Source organism: Eucyclogobius newberryi, unplaced genomic scaffold (genome assembly GCF_026437365.1).
Source record: "Eucyclogobius newberryi isolate DKJ021-1_F unplaced genomic scaffold, fEucNew1.0.hap1 SCAF_12, whole genome shotgun sequence".
Taxonomy (NCBI): Eukaryota; Metazoa; Chordata; class Actinopteri; order Gobiiformes; family Gobiidae; genus Eucyclogobius; species Eucyclogobius newberryi.
In genome coordinates this window covers 4,189,238-4,210,120 of record NW_027315746.1, presented here as the reverse complement: position 1 = coordinate 4,210,120, position 20,883 = coordinate 4,189,238, and the positions used below count along the sequence as shown (strand labels likewise).

General features: G+C 41.9%; 2 protein-coding genes across 2 annotated transcripts in view; both read right to left on the bottom strand.

Annotated features, from left to right (window-relative positions):
* LOC140355728 (uncharacterized) overlaps window positions 1-20,883 on the bottom strand; it is a 36,872-nt gene that overhangs the window by 7,917 nt on the left and 8,072 nt on the right. The window contains exons 4-10 of the mRNA XM_072440386.1: window positions 12,236-12,912; window positions 10,454-10,588; window positions 8,838-9,497; window positions 5,511-5,567; window positions 5,342-5,425; window positions 3,209-3,263; window positions 2,915-3,104 (exon numbers count right to left, since the gene is read on the bottom strand). Coding sequence (XP_072296487.1) covers window positions 2,915-3,104; window positions 3,209-3,263; window positions 5,342-5,425; window positions 5,511-5,567; window positions 8,838-9,497; window positions 10,454-10,588; window positions 12,236-12,912 — 1,858 coding nt within the window. The remainder of the gene's footprint in view (window positions 1-2,914; window positions 3,105-3,208; window positions 3,264-5,341; window positions 5,426-5,510; window positions 5,568-8,837; window positions 9,498-10,453; window positions 10,589-12,235; window positions 12,913-20,883) is intronic.
* LOC140355949 (stonustoxin subunit beta-like) lies at window positions 19,310-20,520 on the bottom strand. Its single transcript, XM_072440612.1, has one exon. The coding sequence runs from the start codon at window positions 20,469-20,471 to the stop codon at window positions 19,893-19,895; it is 579 nt and encodes a 192-aa protein (XP_072296713.1). The 5' UTR covers window positions 20,472-20,520; the 3' UTR covers window positions 19,310-19,892.

The following is a 20,883-nucleotide window of genomic DNA, read 5'->3' as shown; positions in this document are numbered from 1 at the left end:
GTTACTTCTTTTACCCTCGCAGTTATAACACGCACACTTTGAAACAGCAGAAACATTTGAATCCAGATAATCCTTTCTGATCAGTCCTTTTCAGCCAATAACAGCTGTAGCTCATCACATGAAATGTGCCTCTACCTAAAAAACCTGGAGCATCTGAACTGAATGATTTTCACCCAGTAACACTTACCTTCATTTTATGTAAGAGTGTGGAGCAAACTGTGAGTAAAAACATCATGTCGTCTATATCTAACTGTTTGGACATCTAACAGTTTGCATATGAAAGTCAGAAGTACAGAAGATGTGGCTATCACTCTATATAACACCTTAGCAAAGCACCTTCAGGCCCCTGACCATTATGCTAGAATCCTCTTTGTGGACTTTACATCAGCTTTCAGTTCTCTGCGTGTACATATTTGACTGAACAGGCTCATGGACCTCGGTGTTAATGGAGGCATTATCAAATGGGTCAGAGACGTTATGTCCAATCGTTCCAAAGAGATATTTATCCTACTCTGGGTAGGCCCTGCCCACTGGGCGGGACCTCCTAATGAAAAGGTGTTATTGGTTTCTATCAAACTAGCCTCTTTGTTTACAATCAGTCCTTTAATGGACTATCAGTAGTGATGCAGACCTAAACCCACGTTCAGGTTCAAGTCCGGATTCGAATCCAGAGCTTTAGGTTTAGGTCCGGACTCATTAGGTCCGGACCTAAACCATCCCATATTTGCATAATGTTATAACAGCATAACACAAGCTACTTGGCTTAATTATGTTGAAGACACTTGAACAAGGACGACTATCAAACACAAGGCTTAACTGCAGATTGAAATAAACTCAACTTGTCTGGTTTATTCACAGTTTTTAACAGAAGTTACAACTTACAAATCACAAGCTACTAGCTACGAGCTAGCTGCTAAACTATAGCTTAACTAACAGTTAACACACATTCATGTGTTTTACTTGAGGAACAAGAGCATGTTGAGTATTGTTGACAGGGTCAGTCTGGGTCAAGGGTCAAAGCAGCTGTTTCATCTGATACAATGTTTTGCCTTTAGACACATTTCCACTCTTTAATGTTACAGATCCATTGGCATCAAAAGTCAGGTAAAAACCTTCAAACAGACAAAACACCAGTGTAAATAATTAAATAACAGTGTAAAATAACAGTTATAAAAACTAGCATAAAAGTCAACTTGAATCACTATAAAGCATCAACTTAGCAGTATCAAAAGTAGAATATGAAAATATTTTACACAACACATCAAAATAATACATCATATTAGCAGCATTAAACACCAGACCAGATTTAACAACTGTAGAATACAAATACAAAATATAAACTCCAATTAATGAATGCAGCAATTAAGCAATATTACTTTGACTTTACTTTGTATTTACTTAATGCCAAATACATCTCACCACAACATAACACTTAAGTTATTTCATTCATATTTACACAAAGCCCAAAGCACAACCCAGACAAGACCAAGCTGACCCCGCCCCTTTAACCATCACAACATCGCACGCGGCGGCCACAGCTTAAACAGTTCAGATAAAGCCAGCGATCTCACCGGCTTCACTTCAATGTTCACATGTGGACACACGGTTCTGCAGCTCGACACGTACCAGGCGCTCCCGTCTCTCGCATCTTTAAACTTATTTCACCGGCTTTAACTTCTGCCCGGAAGACGCGTGCGTCACTAATTAGGGTCCGTGTGCGCTATTGACGGCGGCGCATGGCAGTGTTTACGTCCAGCGCAAATTTCGCGATCAATGGAAGGTTTAAGATGGTTTAGATTCTAGAACGAAAAGGATATAGTATGTGAGTGCTATATTTTTTTATGAGTCCAGAACCGAATCACCGGGGTTTCGTTTTTTTTAACCTGAACCGAAACGTTTTTACAAGTCCAGATCCGGTCCGTCGTAGCGGTACACATCCCTAGATACATTATGAAATGTTGAGTGTGACATGCAGATCGTGTATATTTCTAATTGTTTTGATGAAACCAAAGGTAAATAGTTTTCATATTCGTATTACAACAGAAGAATGGTGCATTTGGAGCTCCGCCCCTCTGGTCACCTGACTGTCCAACACACAGAGGGTCCTGATGCCTCTGGTGGACTGTTCGGCTGCTCCGCCGTGACAAAACCTAATATCTAAAGCTAGTTTGTCTCACGACACGTGCTGCTTTCAGGTGAGTAAAGTCCCCGCTCTGAGGGATTATAGACACTTCAAACACCACAGGGACTAGAACAGTGTTTGATTTAGGTTAGTTCCACTTTAAAGGAGCTTTAACTGTGAGGGGCTGCCACACTCTGTTGTAGCTGGACCCAAGGCCCTCACACCTTCACAGAGTTCTTAAGCCACGTTTGGACTGGCCCCGGCCCCTCAGACCGGTTTAGAGTTCTTTGGAACGGTTTGCTCCATGCTCAGGGCGCTGAGCAGCAGACGTTACACAAATATAAGAAATACAAAATCTAATCTAAAACCTGAATTATACCTTTGACAAGATGTTTAAAGGCTCGAAATAACAAATGAGCTGAAAACCAAGTGCAAAAGCCACTCTCAGTACTTGGGTACTCAGCCCCCAAAATGTTTGACTTCAGTGCAAAGCCTCTACGCAGAGTGCCGTGCTGCAACAAACAGAAAACAGATGTTGCTTTGCCTGCTTTGTGTGGCTAACGTGCTTTGCTAGCTTTGTGTTGCTAACGTGCTTTGCCTGCTTTGTGTTGCTAACGTGCTTTGCCAGCTTTGTGTTGCTAACGTGCTTTGCTAGCTTTGTGTTGCTAACGTGCTTTGCTAGCTTTGTGTTGCTAACGTGCTTTGCTAGCTTTGTGTTGCTAACGTGCTTTGCTAGCTTTGTGTTGCTAAGGCGCCACATATAAGTTAGCATCAGTGTAAACGTGGCTTTACTGTTCTGCAGACGCTGGAGCAGCTGCTCCTGGTCCATCCTCCTCAGGAAGTCCAGGGTGATGGTCAGAACCGCCTCTCTGCTCGACTCCTCCTCCTCACTCTCAGAGCATTCTGGGTAATCTGAGGCCAGGAGCCTGTGGAGCCTCTGCAGCTGCTGTTTGACATAATCCAGGACCTGCTCCTCCAGACGCTGAAACACAGAGAACACAGAGGAGCAGGTCAGGCCCTGGGATCCACTCTGCAGGTGGAATCTCCTCTAAATGTTTCTGACCATGTGACGCTTTTGGTACAAACCTTGAAAACAGAGTCCAGGTCACAGTCTCCTCTGGGGCCCTCTGCGCTCTTCTCTCTGTGGGACAAACAAACCAATGATACAACATTACACTCAGAGCCAACAAACCCCCGACGGGAGCGACAGGAGCGACGGGAGCGACGGGTGTTGAGAAAAACGTCTTTAAAGAAACAGGATTTGGAGAAGGTTCTTCTGGGACTTACTCTGAATCTGGTCCTGGTTCTTTAAACACTGGAGGTTCATGTCTGGAGCGGTCACTCTTTAAGGACAGGTGGCTCTGTCTGGACCTGGAAACATCAGCTCAGTCACAGAATAAACTGCAGAAGGTTCTAACCATCCAGTCCATACACCAGAGCTTCTCAAACTGTTTCTGCTGCGATCCCTTTAGGGGATTGTTAGTGAGAGCCCGGGACTGTGTGTCTGACACTCGGACCTGCAGTGTGGGGGCGCCCCAGGGCACTGTCCTCGCGCCCTTTCTCTTCACCTTCTACACTGCAGACTTCAGACATGACACGGACAGCTGTGTCCTGCAGAAGTTCTCTGACCACTCTGCCATCATCGGACTCATCACGGACGACGATGATGCGGAGTACAGAGGACTGGAGCAGGACTTTGTGGACTGGTGTCAGTGGAACCACCTCCTCATCAACGCGGGGAAGACCAAGGAGATGGTGGTGGATTTCCGCAGACGCCACCCCACTGCCCCCTCACCAGTGAACATCCAGGGACGGGACATTGAGAGAGTGACTCATACAAGTACCTGGTGTTCATCTGAACCACAAACTGGACTGGACTCATAACACAGACGCACTGTACAGGAAGAGCCAGAGTCGGCTCTACCTCCTGAGGAGACTCAGGTCTTTTGGAGTGACAGGGCCACTCCTGAAGACCTTCTATGACTCTGTGGTGGCATCAGCTCCTGTAGGCGTGGCCTGCTGGAGCAGCAGCATCACAGAGAGGGAGAGGAAGAAGCTGGACAAAGTCATCAAGAAGTCCAGCTCCGTCCTGGGCTGTGCTCTGGACTCGGTGCAGGAGGTGGGGGACAGAAGGGTCCTGGCTAAACTCACATCTATGCTGGACCATGAGCAGGACACTCTGTCCACTCTGGAGAGAAGCTTCAGTGCCTGATCCACCCTCGCTGTGTGAAGGAGACGTGCTAGCCCTGAACACGTGCAATACTGACTTAACCATGTGCAATACCGTCATATTCATGTGCAATTACTGTCACACTCACACGTTATTAATGTCATTCATGTGCATATAACTGATGTAAATAAGAGTGTTTATTATTATTAGTATTATTTGTCTTATGCCAGCTATTTTTATTTGTATTATTATTATATTTTATCTTTATTTTCTTCTCTCCAGTCCCTATTAAGATATGAGAGGAGTTTTGTTAATAAGAGTTTTTGTTTTTGTACATAAGAGTTCTTCTATTAAGAGTGTTTTTTAAACTTCCTATAAGTTATCTGTCCTTTCCCCCTGTATCTACTGCGTTGTAACACCAACATTTCCCCATGTGTGGACAATAAAGTTATATCTTATCTTATCTTGTTCACGCCCCCCACAGCCTCCAGAAATATAAACTCATCAAATAAAACACATGCACTTTTACTATAAATGCCTCAATTAAAGGCGTAATGGACGATTTTTTGGCCCAAATCTGAGTCTCATTTCCTCGTGGCGTGGACGGCCGATTAGTCCTGCCACGTATCAATCATAAAACGCACCTACTGCTCACCTGCAGCCTCTTTCTGGCTCGTCTCCAGGACAGCAGCACGTTTCACTGTGTCTAAGCGCATGGATCTATCATAATATAGTTCCCTCCGTGTAGAGGACAACATTAAGACAGAGAAAGACAGTTTGAGCTCAGAAGAGACGGAAATCTACGGAGACGAGAGACGCGATGTGATCCGTCGCGCTAATAAACAAACGCACGTGTTGCAACGAGGCTTTGATGTGCCTCCGCAGGGGATGAGTGCACATGCGAAAAATCCTCCTTTATTCCTTTAACCTTAAATACACAGCAATAATGAGAGTTTGACATAAATTACATTCATTTTTAGTAAAAGTGTCACTCTCTCTTATGGTTATAGGAACTCTGAACTGCACATGAGAAGGTTCTGGGGTCTTACTCTGAATCTGGTCCTGGTTCTTTAAACTCTGGAGGTTGATCTTTAGAGCGGTCACTCTTTAAGGACAGATTCCTGGGTCTGGACCTGTAAAACACAGTCACAGCTGTTGTTAAAGCTGCTGCTGCTTCACTGAACTGTAACTGTCTAAAGTGTGAAGAGTCAGACTCACGGTGGATCAGTGCTGCCCCCTGGAGGCGGCTCCTTCACAGAGTCACTCATCATGGACCTGAGGAAAAGCACAGGAAACAGTGACTGAGACTGAGCTCACTTTACTCACACTAAAGTTTCCTTTATTCATGGGAAACACAGTGGTCACATATAGAAATAAGTCATTTAAATACAACGTAAAGTGCCTTTCATCTGGCTGTTTGTGTCACATTAAATGTACTTTATGAGTCAGAAAGTTTGATGTGATAAAGCTGCTCTCTAGAGTCACAGTGAGTCATTTGTGAATAAATGACTTGTTTGACCTCATCAATAATCATCAAATCTAGAATAAATTGACTCTGATGAGGATCATTCCGTCTCAATAGATTTAAACGCTCTAATATATTTGGAGAGGCTTTTAGAAAAATGATCAAACTGAACAAGAGACGTCCATAAGAATAACCCAGACTGTGGCATTAGTCCAGGATAAAGCTCAGTTTGTCTCTGTTAAACTTCCACGTTACAAAAGCTCTTTAAAGCTCTTTAAAGCTCTTTAAAACTCTTTAAAGCTCTTTAAAACTCTTTAAAGCTCTTTAAAGTTCTTTAAAGCTCTTACATTTGTGTTTTAGAACACGAGATCTGTCGAGTCTCTTTTTGCTGACTCATATTTCTTTTACTTTCACTTCCTCTTTTCCTGCCACTTCCTGAAAAAACACTCTTTCATAAGAACAGGGGGAAAAGTGATACTGATGATGAAAATGTACTTTTATGAATATAGAATTTGCCAAATATTATAATTAAATTATTTGCCATTTTCTTGTCCACTTTTGTGTCATGAAAACCAAAAATTATATGTTCAAATTTTAATCTAAAGTTGGATTCAATGTGACGTATTATAAATTGTTTATATTATATTATAAACAGTTTTTCCAAAAGGTTTTATAATAGTGCAATTCCAAAAAAGATGATGAAAAAGAGTAAATTGTTTCAGGGTATTTTGTACAGAAAGTGCAGTTGGGTCAATTGTTTTGATATATATTAGCATAAATTGAGTAGTGGGATAAATTCTATGGATTCATTTGAAAGAGACATTTTTCATCTTATTGTTTATTTAAAAAAAAAACGTTGATTCAAATTTCCACATAATGTCCAGGACAAAGTTTCTTCAGTAAAAAATAGCCGCAACAACATCTTGTTGAAATAAAGCACTTACTCTTCTGTTTTTGAGAAGATTTAATGAGGAAATATATTCTAGACCGAGGTAGAAAAACACGCAGACGACTAAAACCGGATTAAGAGATATAAAAGAGATATAAAAGAGATGTAAAAGAGATGTAAAAGAGATATAAAAGAGATATAAAAGAGATGTAAAAGAGATGTAAAAGAGATATAAAAGAGATATAAAAGAGATATAAAAGAGATATAAAAGAGATGTAAAATAGATGTAAGAGTTATAAAAGAGATATAAAAGAGATATAAAAGAGATATAAAAGAGTTATAAAAGAGATATAAAAGAGATATAAAAGAGATGTAAAATAGATGTAAAAGAGTTATAAAAGAGATATAAAAGAGATATAAAAGAGATGTAAAATAGATGTAAAAGAGTTATAAAAGAGATATAAAAGAGATATAAAAGAGATGTAAAATAGATATAAAAGAGATATAAAAGAGGTATAAAAGAGATATAGAAGAGATGTAAAAGAGATATAAAAGAGATATAAAAGAGATGTAAAAGAGATATAAAAGAGATATAAAAGAGATGTAAAAGAGATGTAAAAGAGATGTAAAAGAGATATAAAAGAGATATAAAAGAGATGTAAAAGAGATGTAAAATAGATGTAAAAGAGTTATAAAAGAGATATAAAAGAGATATAAAAGAGATGTAAAAGAGATGTAAAAGAGATATAAAAGAGATATAAAAGAGATGTAAAATAGATATAAAAGAGATATAAAAGAGATATAAAAGAGGTATAAAAGAGGCGGTGAATTAAAGTCACTCACGTTGTGTCGCTTCTTGGTCTCACTTCTCAGTCCGAGGAGGTTTTTCTGCTCCTTAAAACTCCATAAACGTTTCTAAAATGTGAAATAAAAGCGGAGCAGAATCTGAGTCAGGTGATTGGCCGCAAAGTTTATGTGGCGGTTAGGTTAGCAGAAGTGGGCGTGGCTTAGACTTCCTTTCGCTTTAGCTCTGAGCGTTTGTACATTATTAAGTGTAACATACCACACGCAGGGGCCACGCTGCAGGGGCCACGCAGCAGGGCCACGCTGCAGGGGCCACGCAGCAGGGGCCACGCAGCAGGGGCCACGCTGCAGGGGCCACGCTGCAGGGGCCACGCAGCAGGGGCCACGCTGCAGGGACCACGCAGCAGGGGCCACGCTGCAGGGACCACGCAGCAGGAGCCACGCTGCAGGGGCCACGCAGCAGGGGCCACGCTGCAGGGACCACGCAGTAGGGGCCACGCAGCAGGGGCCACGCTGCAGGGACCACGCAGCAGGGACCACGCAGCAGGGGGCCACGCAGCAGGGGCCACGCTGCAGGGGCCACGCAGCAGGGGCCACGCAGCAGGGGCCACGCTGCAGGGGCCACGCAGCAGGGGCCACGCTGCAGGGACCACGCAGTAGGGGCCACGCAGCAGGGGCCACGCTGCAGGGACCACGCAGATGACCAGGAAATGGGCTTGTTCACGTTAGAATTGTAATAAGATGAACCTGACATGTGGTATATTGTAATAGAGGATTGTATTGTAATTGTACATTCTGTATTCTGCTCCTCCTCATGTGAATGTGTGAAATAGAGTTGTTATTATTGTGCTCACCTATAGAGGGCGCACTTGTCCTGGTGTGAGGCTGTTAAGAGTTGTCGAGCAGGTTATGTATAAAGTAAAAGACAAGACTGAAATTGAGATGTTCTTCTTTATTTTGGCCACGATGCAACATCTTTTTGGCGACGAGGATAAAGAACTTTAAACGGGTAAAGATTTTGTTTGTTTTTTCGGGGAAAAAAAAGAATAAAAGAAGGGGAATGAGAAACGCAAAGGAAAAAGCTGGTAAAATGGCGACCATTGGCACTCTAGCAACGTTTGATGCTAAAAATCAAAGCTGGGAAGAATTCTGTTCAGAATTCAGCAGTTTTTTGAGGCCAACGGGATTGTCGACAGAGACAAGCAGAGAGTTATTCTCCTCAGTGTGGTCGGCACATCTACGTACAGTTTAATGCAAACTTAAAAATCTAAAAGTTGAAGTAAAAGACAAGACTGAAATTGAGATGTTGTTCTTTTTTATTTCGGCCACGATGCAACATGACATAAGAGAAATGTTTGCAGGACAATGCACAGGCTGTTGAAGCTACTCTCTGAGGTGGTGGAGGTCCTTTGACACAGGTCCTCTCTGAGGTGGTGGAGGTCCTTTGACACAGGTCCTCTCTGAGGTGGTGGAGGTCCTTTGACACAGGTCCTCTCTGAGGTGGTGGAGGTCCTTTGACACAGGTCCTCTCTGAGGTGGTGGAGGTCCTTTGACACAGGTCCTCTCTGAGGTGGTGGAGGTCCTTTGACACAGGTCCTCTCTGAGGTGGTGGAGGTCCTTTGACACAGGTCCTCTCTGAGGTGGTGGAGGTCCTTTGACACAGGTCCTCTCTGAGGTGGTGGAGGTCCTTTGACACAGGTCCTCTCTGAGGTGGTGGAGGTCCTTTGACACAGGTCCTCTCTGAGGTGGTGGAGGTCCTTTGACACAGGTCCTCTCTGAGGTGGTGGAGGTCCTTTGACACAGGTCCTCTCTGAGGTGGTGGAGGTCCTTTGACACAGGTCCTCTCTGAGGTGGTGGAGGTCCTTTGACACAGGTCCTCTCTGAGGTGGTGGAGGTCCTTTGACACAGGTCCTCTCTGAGGTGGTGGAGGTCCTTTGACACAGGTCCTCTCTGAGGTGGTGGAGGTCCTTTGACACACGTCCTCTCTGAGGTGGTTGAGGTCCGACCGTTGTGTCGCAGGAGGATGTTGTCCAAAATCAAGACTATTCTGGAATGACCCGCTCCACAATGTGCTGGTCATATGCAAGAGACTGTTACTGCCACTGACCCACTGCGACACCCAGGAAATCACTGCTGTCGCCATCAAACTGCAATCATTGTGCAATATTCACAAAAAAAAAACCTGTATCTGAACATGCTGTATTTAATTTGTTTAAGTTAATGTTAAATGTAAATTCATTCAGGTTTTACCTTTTCCTGTTCAGTTAAGCAGCTTCAGGGTGTTGGAGAGTTTTAGTTGCTATCTAATTTATATTTGATAACTCTTAATTCTTCTGCTGTTCTACAATTTACACTTAACTGACTTCTAACTATTTAAACCAGGGGTATTCAACCTAAGGCCCGGGGGCCAAATCGAGCCCTCCAAGCGAAATGATCCGGTTGACCCATCGTCTAAACATAAAAATAATCTTACTGGTTTATTTCTGGTTAGCACTAGTTTAGACCTGGTTTGTTCTTAGTTTAGGTTAGGGTTAGGGTTAGGGTTAGGGTTAGGGTTAAGGTTAAGGTTAGGGTTAGGGTTAGGGTTAGCCATGAGGCTATATGGCAGTGCCGCGGTTCCTGAAACTGCTGGGCCATTTGACCGCGCCGCGGCTCTGCAGCCACGGCCAAAGAATTAAGTCTAAAGAACGACGTACAACTACCGCCATAAAACACTGAAGAATAAGAATTATAAACTTTACAAAAATGGTCAAACTGGCAAAATGTTTGGTAAAATCTGAAATATAATTGTGTTTGCGTCTGCATCGACCTGAGAGACATTTAACTGACCTGTAGGTGGCGACACACGCCTTTTACGGTCGATTCACCGGTGCCAATTCGACCCGAAGAAGACCGCGCTCTCTGTCAGTCCTCCCGCCGCCAGGGGGCAGCACCAGGGGGCAGCACCAGGGGGCAGCACCAGGGGGCAGCACCAGGGGCGCAGTACGTGTGACGTCTCTTTACCCGCGTGACGTCGCTCCGTCTCTCTCCAACATGTCGGTGTACGGGCCCGTGGTGAAGATCCATCCCGTGGTTTTGGCCTCGATCTGCGACTCGTACGAGCGCAGAAACGAGGGCGCGAGCCGGGTCATCGGGACTCTGCTCGGTGAGACGTCCCGCGCGCGACACCCCGCGGCTTTCCGGTGTCAAAATGAGTCAAATAATCCCGTTAGCATTTGTTAGCTGACGATGCTAACGTTGTGTTGTTAGCATCTCTCCTTTTATGACTTCTCGGGATGTCGCGACATAATTATGCAGTTTTTAAGATGAATATGTTTAATGTTTAACGGCAGTGACAAAGTACATACGGGTTATTTGAGTATTTGAGAGGCACAAGAGGCTCTATCAGCACAGAAGAAATACAAGTTCAGGACCACAGAGCGCCGTGCATCTTCATCTTGAAGCCTCTAATCACTCTTTTGAAGACAGTGAGGAGAAGATTCTGAGCAGGAGAAAAGATGGTTTGAGTTAAAGAGGCTATTTGTGTTAAAAAAAAAACAGGAATGGCGGGTTAAGGTTCAATCTTCCTGTGGTTTGTAATGGAATTTTGAATCCCTGGAGAGGTCCAGGGCATTTTGATGCTAATCAGGTCCTCAGGGAAGAGAAAGAGAGCGACTGGGACAAAAGGAGACTAATAGCCCATTAAAGGACTGATAGTAAATAAGAGGCTAGCTTGATAGAAAACAAAGAGGTGTAAGTTTCTCTTGAAACAAACAACTTTTTCTTTTACTTCAGGAGGAACCTCCCGGTGGGCAGGGCTTACCACAGAATAGAATAAATATCTGAGTTCCCGGTCTAAATTTGCAGATTGACAATGACTCTTGGATGATGAAACAACTGAACCTTTTTCTACAATGGAACACTCCTGGACGAATGAGGGACTACACCAACAATAATAATAGTAGATATAGCCGCAAGCGGCAATGATTGGCCCTCGCAACGCCGCCCGCATGTTCACATTTCAGAGATCTGGCGATTTCCCCATTGGAATAACATGGAAGGTTTCTGTAATTGCTACGGCTACGGCATAACAAATATGACAAGGCTGTCTTTGACTATTTTATTGACATGCCAACATAGAATTTTGTGCAAAATTTGATACATTTTGGGAGGACAAAATGTTGTGGTCCCCATTCAAAAAGCAAATGAACAAAACTTAGCTGGGTTTTGGGCTCCAGTGTCTCAAGTTGTGGCTGTAGCAGTTTCTCTCTTAGAGACACTTTTACGCAGTGGCACAGCAGCTCCACAGGGGGGCGCTCGTCACCAAACAGCCCCATGAAAGCAGCTGGAGGTCACTTCTACTGTCCCAGCTCTGGAGCCACAGTGGCCCCTGGAGTCAGACTGAGCCCAGTTATCGGGAGAGGAAGAGAGTCGCTCACTGCACATTTTCACTGGCTCCAGTTCAACGGTTGAAAATGTGTGGAAAGTCCGCCTCGGGTCCCTTCATTAGGAAGAGTTTTCCCTGGGATTTTTCTTCTTTTCTTTGGTCAAAGTTTGGGTTCTGTTGTGGAATTTCTGCAACAATTACCAAGAAATAAAGAGTTGAACAGAGTTTGTCTAATTCAAAAGGTGGATCTTTATTTCCTGGTGCACAGTAAATAATCACTAACAAAGGAATCTGACCCTCTGACCCCAGAACAATGACATCACACATCCTTTTAAAGACAGTGACATAAACTGACACGTACGCACATCATCACAATCAAATCAGCTCCAAAAGAGATCAACAACCCTCACGGATCTGACCCCAGAGCCATGTCCAGAGCCATGTCCAGAGCCATGTCCAGAGCCATGTCCAGAGCCATGTCCAGAGCCATGTCCAGAGCCATGACCAGAGCCATGTCCAGAGCCATGTCCAGAGCCATGTCCAGAGCCATGACCAGAGCCATGACCAGAGCCATGTCCAGAGCCATGTCCAGAGCCATGTCCAGAGCCATGTCCAGAGCCATGACCCCAGAGCCATGTCCAGAGCCATGTCCAGAGCCATGTCCAGAGCCATGACCCCAGAGCCATGACCCCAGAGCCATGTCCAGAGCCACGTCCAGAGCCATGTCCAGAGCCATGTCCAGAGCCATGTCCAGAGCCATGACCCCAGAGCCATGACCCCAGAGCCATGTCCAGAGCCACGTCCAGAGCCATGACCAGAGCCATGTCCAGAGCCATGTCCAGAGCCATGTCCAGAGCCATGTCCAGAGCCACGTCCAGAGCCATGACCCCAGAGCCATGACCCCAGAGCCATGTCCAGAGCCACGTCCAGAGCCATGTCCAGAGCCATGTCCAGAGCCACGTCCAGAGCCATGACCCCAGAGCCATGACCCCAGAGCCATGTCCAGAGCCATGTCCAGAGCCATGACCCCAGAGCCATGACCCCAGAGCCATGTCCAGAGCCATGTCCAGAGCCATGACCAGAGGCTCTGGACCCTCTTTATCAGGGGCCCAAGTTCTCATATCATCTACAAAAATATTATTGATAGAATGACATGACATTTTCCCTCTTATGATTATTATGAAACTCTTTTATTATAAATCACATCATCAGCAAAATGTCAACCATCATCAGTCAATTCATCCTGAAAATCAAAGAAATATTAAATACATTTATTAAACATGAAGCAAAACATTTCATCACAAATGTTCAGGGAGTAAATACCATTTTGTCCTGGGACTTTTGAAAACAGGACCAAGATCATAACTATAATAATAATTAAAGTCGCACGCAGCGATAAAGGCCCTCGCCCCCCTTGCGACCGTGGCATACGAGCCACCACGAAGAGCACACCTCTAATCCCCCCGCCTACATCACCTCTTCCTCACAAACAGCTTTTACACTACTTCATGGAACATTTTCACGGCCGCGTGTATATATATATATATATATATATATATATATACACATTACTCTGTGAGTAACTTAACTCACAGAATCCCTCTTGTTTATTCAAGCTCGAAGTAGCACCAAATTAAAATAACGTGGGCTTTGGTTACACAAAATACAACATTTGTGCTTTAAAACAACGTAAAACGTACCTTGTGCCTCTTCAGAGGGGTAGCTAATACAAAAAACCGTGTCAATTTAGCTCTGTGATAACTTTTACTGTTTCGGCGTTTTTTTCTGTCAAGCTAATTCCGCCAAAACGCTAAACAGGAAGTAGCTCTTCAAAATAAAAGTGCACTTTCTAAAACCGGAAGTCAAATTTACTTTTACATGTTTTGTCAAAAGAAAATACACAATTGGTTCTTTACATAATATATATATATATAATATAATATGTATGTATGTATGTATATATATATAAATATTATATATTATATATATATATATATATATATATATATATATATATATATATATATATACATATATATACATATATATACATATATATAGTAACATATTGCGATACTTCGCACCAAGGGAAGACAAAATAAAGGGGAGGAACCACAAAAATGGAGTGGGACTACAAAAAGACCCGGACCACTATAGAGGTCATTCACGTGACGTCACACCACCGCCCCCCACACTCCCCTCACGCTCCCCCAGGCTCCTCCAGGTCCTTTTGGCCATGATGTCCGTCCTCAGTGCGTGTCCCCCTATACAAGCCCATTCTATACCACAGTCTGTCTGTTTCGATTTACGACAAAACACAATTCAAAGAGGCCCAAAACTTCATTAATGATATCGCACGCTTTACTATAGGTTTATGTGGCAGTTGATGCAGCAACCGGGAAGATAAACGGAGAGAAGTTCTATCCAATACCGAGAAACACGGAAATAAGAGCGCGATGGACATAGACTTTTATGTATATGTATATATATATATATATATATCTGTTCTGTAGAATTAACAGTATTATCCGTTTTATTTAGGCTCAAAGTAGACTCTTCTAGTCTAAATCTGAAGTTCTATCGTTTGTCACTCACTCGCGTGGCAGGAGCAGCGCACGGCAGAGCTGACAGCTGTTCAGCCCCGTGGAGGTGCTCTGAACCCGGCGCATGCAGACTGACGCACCGCTGTTTGCGCTGGAGCTCCGGATATATAAGTCAATCTGTTCTGCGCACGCTGTAGAATTAATATCGGTTTCATTAAGGCGCGTGGACACTTTGATGATCTGAAGTTCTAACAGTTGCGTGCCTGCAGTTGCCTGCCTGCGCTGAAGCTCCGGAGAATAAACGCTGTAGAATTAAGATCAGTTTTATTCAGGCGTAGAGCCTTTGTTCAAAATTGTTCAAAATTGGGACTTGTGAACCATGGGACCAGTGTGCTTGGAGATATCTGGAAGAGTCAGTGATTTGGGCATAACATATGGATCTGAGTTGATTGATCGCAGCTTTTCTAAATATGGACCTCTGTGTAGCCCATCCAAGGAGTTTGTGGATTCTGAAAGCACTGGGGCCGCCATCATTTACGTTTGAGATCACTTTCCGCGCTCTATCAGTGCAAAGGAACGTAACAAGTGACGGACAAGGGGCGGCAACGTATGACAAAGGCGCCGCAACGTATGCGATCACGTGGTTTTGTGACGTCGGTGAATGAGCTCTATAGCATAGCGTGAAGCTAACAGCAGCACCCATAGGAATGCATGGTTAGTAGCTAATGTCGAGCTAATATTAAGCTATTAAATGAATGGAAAGCTGCTTGCCCCGGATTAGCGTTTAATAAATAAACACTCAAAGCTATAAAAACTCAAGCTAGCGTCACGTTTTTTTTTCAAAATTGTGCCTGGTTTCAGATTACCTCCTTATAAGGATTTTCAGTTGTCTACAATAAATAAATAGTCTTTTATGAATTTTTAAAAATCTAATTTGGAGAGGGCGCTAGAGAGCCATTTTATTAGCTAGCCTCTACATTTGATTATTATTGCGTTCAGCTTGGAAATATACACAAAGGCTCTATTAAAATTTTCCTGTTTATATAAGACCAAGAAACTTTTTTTTTTTTTTTTTTTTTTTTCAAAAATTGCAATTTTGTTTAAAAAAAATCACAATATCTATATCCGTGGACCTATCAGCTTCAAATGAATAACATTCCATTGCTATTGGATTTTGTGTTGTGTGGCCAAGTTTGAAGTGTTTTCAATGAAAACTGTAGGAGGAGATCCCAAATGTACGGCGAGGTGCACTTTTGTCTTTGCCGTGTTTGATTCAATATGGCCGACTCCCTGTATGGTTTAGGGCAGGGTCATGATATCATTTTTTACACGTCTTCATATGGTCTATTTTTTTGGGGTGACAGTCATATTTTAAAAAATATTAAATTGTAGGTGGCGCTAGCGAGTAATTTTGCGTCATGCATTTTTATAGACCCCTAAAAAAATATTTTTCACCGATCCTGAATTTTGGGTAAAAAAAAAAAGACTTTTCGTTAACATTTAGGTGGTTAAATTTGGGGTGGTTTGTGGAAGAAAAATTAAAATAAAATAAAAATATAATAAATACTTTGTTTGCCCTATAAAATCTAAAGCTAGAGGCACGTAATTTTGTCATATCGTGCCTGGTCATACACTTAATCCTCATATGGCTCTGTAAAATCCTAATATTTTCAGTTGTCTACAACAAATAAACAATTTTTAAGGAATTTTTAAAAAATCAAATTTGGAGAGGGCGCTAGCGAGTCATTTTGCGTAATTCATATTTCTAGACACCAAAAAAAAACGTTAACGTTTCGTTAACGTTCAGGGGGTCAAAATTGGGATTGTTTAGGAGAGAAAAAAAATAATAATAATAATTAAAGCCGCACGCGGCGATAAAGGCCCTCGCCCCCCTTGCGACCGCGGGGTACTTGCCACCGCGAAGAGCACACGTCTAACCAACCACTTAGTGACGTCATGATGAGTTTAAAAAACTAAAAGGAAAAAACAATATGAATTTGAGTGGAGCAACGGCGGGATTTGAACCCTGGTTCCCTATGTCCCAAATCAACACTCTACTCATTGCGCCTTCTACTTAATAATGTTGCAACGCATTTTTTCAAATAGATCACATGAATTAAGTGAACCCATCATCTGTTGATGTAACAATATATACACTATATATATGTGATATACATAATATATATAATATACATTTATTTGTATATAATATATATATATATATAATATATAGATACATTATAAATATGACTGCTGCCCCCGCAACCCGGCCCCGGATAAGCAGCAGAAAATGGATGGATGGATGGATATATATTATATATATAATATATATATATATTATATATATATGAAGGTTGACACTTTACTGATGATTTTTAGATTTGATGGCAGTTAATCTTGCAAATACACCGTAAGAGCTGGGAAACACAAAAAGACAGTGCGTAAATGCTAAATGCCATGCTCTTAAACCTCAGCACAACAAAGGAAAAGTAAGCTTGATATGACATTGTCATAAAAACACATAAATTAACTGTACCAAACTAAAATAACGTGGGCTTTGTGTTACGGGCCCCAAGGCGGGACTGCCGTAGCAGGAATTGTGTAATCTGAAAATATTGTAAAAGGCAAAAGCAAGGATGAACCAATGTGCTACTTTTCATGTCCAGATCACGTTTTTAATTGTTCTTAAACAATAATAATGCAATGTACAATTATTGTGCATTTGTTAACCAATACATTGTCACATATGTCACAAATATATACTTTCTCAACTAAAGTAACTATTCTATTAATTCACATTTCAAATAAAACACAAATACCACTGTTGTAGTATAATAATATCAACTGGCTTATAGCATGGACATTAAACACAAAAAATATACTCTCTCAAACTGTCAAAGTTTAATCGACATTTCTACAAATACAAACCATCTCAAATGTCAAGTGTGTCTCTTAAACTCTTGTAAATATGCCTAAACTCCTTGTCTAAGTTACAAAAATAAAATACTTTGCATTTACATGCTTATAAAGCTGAATAAAACCCATAAAACCGGAGTTCCTGAAATCTCGCGATGTTTCGGCCATGATTTCGTCCGCGTGTAACTTTACTGTTAATCTGAAAGCCAACTTGTAAATACAAGCGGAAAAGTACCAGGCAACATCAAAACAAACTACTGATGAAACCTTAAGTAATGACCTTATGTGTTGGTGGTTTGCACCGTGTACTGACCTGAAAATACTATAAAAGACAAAAGCAAGGATGAACCGAAGCGCTGCTCTCATGTCAAGATCACGTTTGACGTAAACAGGAAGTTCCGCCATGAAAACCCAATGTGGTGCAACAAAGGTTCCGCCCTACTCCCTCAACTTACAAAAATCAGGAAAGCACTTAATTATGACACATACTATGTCTAAGTTAATGTCTTAGTATTAACATACCAAAATAACATACATATTTAATTACTGTACAATACCAAATTACCAAATAATAATATAACTTAAAACAATGTGGTGACATATTTTAGGTGCACCACATAAAAACGCTTTTTTTTTCTGTCAAGCTGATTCTGCCAAAACGCTAAACAGGAAGTAGCTCTTCAAAATAAAAGTACACTTTCTAAAACCGGAAGTAAATTTTTTTTCACGTAATTTTGTCACATCGTGCCCGGTCATACACTTAATCCTCAAAAAAATTCAGTTGTCTACGACAAATAAATAGTCTTTTATGAATTTTTTAAAAATCAAATTTGGAGAGGGCGCTAGCGAATCATTTTGCGTAATTCATATTTCTAGAAACAAAAACAAAAAATTTCACCGATCCTGAAATTTGGGTAAAAATTTTTTTACTTTTCGTTAACGTTCAGGGGATCAAAATTGGGGTTGTTTCGGCCATAAAAATAATACTAATAATAATAATAATAATAATGGAATTTTTTTTTTCGACAATTTTTTTCTCCCATGAGACCTCAAGCTAGAGTCACGTAATGTTGTCACATTGTGCCCGGTCACATACTTAATCCTCATAAATATTTTCAGCTGTCTACAACAATCAAATGATCTTCTATGAATTTTTAAAAATCAAATTTGGAGAGGGCGCTAAAAATCCATTTTATTAGTTAGCTACTACATTTGCATATCATTGCGTTCAGCGTTGAAATCTCTCAAAACTCTACGTCAAAACTTTCCCCCCAAAAAATATTGAAGAAATGTAGAATTTTTTTAATATTTCCAGAAATCGCGATTTTGTTTCAAATTCACGATGACCATACCATAAAACGTATCAGCTTCAGAATTCAAACACTACTTTGCTCATGGGTTTTGTGTCTTGTGGCCAAGTTTGAAGTGATTTCGATCAAAACTGGAAGAGAAACTGCCAAATGTACGACGAGGTTCACATTTGTCAGCGCCGAGTTTATCCAATATGGCCGACTTCCTGTATGACTCAGGGTGGGTTCATAATATTAATTTTTACATGTCCTCACATTAACTATTTTTTGGAGTGAGCGTCATATTTTTACGGCCACTTTTTTGGCTTCGGGCTCCCATTGGCCCCATGTTATTTGATTTTTGAGGTGGTGCTACTGAGCCGTCTTTCAATATTTTTTCACGAAACCTTCACTCAAAATTAGAGCTCAAGGAGTTCTAATTTTCGATACCACCCACGAGCATATCCATCTTTGTTTAGTACTCGATTTTTGCGTTTTTCAACCCCTCGGTACCAATTATAATAAGTCCCTCGCCGGGACGATACTCGTCCTTCGGCTCGGGCCTAATAATGATAAAATGTTTGAGAATGAGTGTGACAGTTTCTGACTCCATGAGAGTTTAGTCAGATTTGACATTCCTTTTTGAAGCGTGTCAAGAAATTAGACATACACCAATGCTATTCCTTAACACACAGAGAACAAAATTCAACTTAGAATATGAAACGACACAGAAACATCAGACGTTTGTGTAGCATGCATGGGAGAAACCGCCGGGCCGGGTCAACCCGGCTGTTGTAAGCAGCCTGGGTGACCCTCCTCGGTCTCACAACGTTTTTTCTCATGCAGGTTGGTTTTATTAGAAATCATGAAATAGGCGGGTCACATTTCTCATTGGTCAGCTTCACATCAAGGCACTTGTCTTTCACAACAGTCGGTATTTTCCGTAGAGATAAAGCCTCCCCTGGGGTGTTACACCCCCTCCCTAGAGTAAACATTCTCTGCTCCATCTTTACGATACCTTCACAAATGCAGTTTGTCACATGCCGTTTTTCTCTTAGACTAATGATGCAGATGATATATCACTATTATGCAGATAAAATACATCACAGAAATATAATCATATATTTACATTTTATCACAAAGCGTTTCAATGTAAAACAGAAATAATTGTTTGATTCGTCGAACACTAAAATAATCTTGACAAAATAATATGAATAATAAAATGCTCATTGAAGTTAAATGTTTTTTCTAAATGTGTTTGTGTTTGGGATGAGACCAGACTAACAGGACCTGAAGTGTCAGTCCTCCAGGGGGCGCTGTGTGCTCAGCTACATCAGAGACACTGAACTGTCAAACCACCTCAGTCTAAACCCAGGAAACAGAGGCTCAGTGAAGGAGGAGCTGAAGGTGTGGAGGTGGGACAGTTCTCCACCAGAGAGGACCTGATAGAAGGACAGAGCTCCAGCCTCAGAGTCCAGGAACACGCCCACTCTGGAGGTGTTTGGAGAAAACTGAGGTGACAGCGCATATCTTCTAAAATTTGGCTTGAACTCATATCTTTCTTTCTCATTGTGCATAAAAGAATATTCACCTCTACAGAACTTCATCCTCCAGGACTGATCATTGAGTCCAAACCCACACTTCTCACTATCTCCTCTCCGTCTGATTCCTCTGTAACTCACTGCTACATCAACGTCCCCCAAGCACTGCACCTCCCAGTAACAGCGCCCCCTCAGGCCGGAGGAGGCCAGGACCTGAGGACAGTCTGTGAATCTGTCCTCATGATCTGGAACTTGTTCTGACTCAGAGAGTTCCACAGTCCGTTTGTCCTCAGACAGATGGAGTCTTCTGTGTGCCGTGTTTGGATCCAGAGTGAGCTCACAGTGATCTGAAACACAAAGACACATTTAAAATGTGATGATTTAAACAGGTTAGTGAGAGTAAATATGAAGTGTGAAAGTCCTGTTTCTTCTCAAAGGTAAATCAATGATAATGAGGTGGTTGGAGGCTCAGCTCATGTGTGATCAGCTTCAACATGTTTAGTTTGGCTCAAAACCTCATCCGTGTTTTGAACTGGGACGTTCAGTTTGTGCGGCTCCAGATCCAATACTGATCTTTAATGTTTGTTCTTTACGATACTGATCCGATACCGATCTGATACCGATCTGATCTTCTTATATTTCATGTTTTGACCCTTAGTTTAGTCTGATCTTGAGCCTTTATAAAACATGAAGAACACAAAGCTGAATTTGGCTCCAGTTTAATTCCATGACGACAGTTTCAATATGAATATTGCAGAATAGTGTTTTAAAGTGGTCC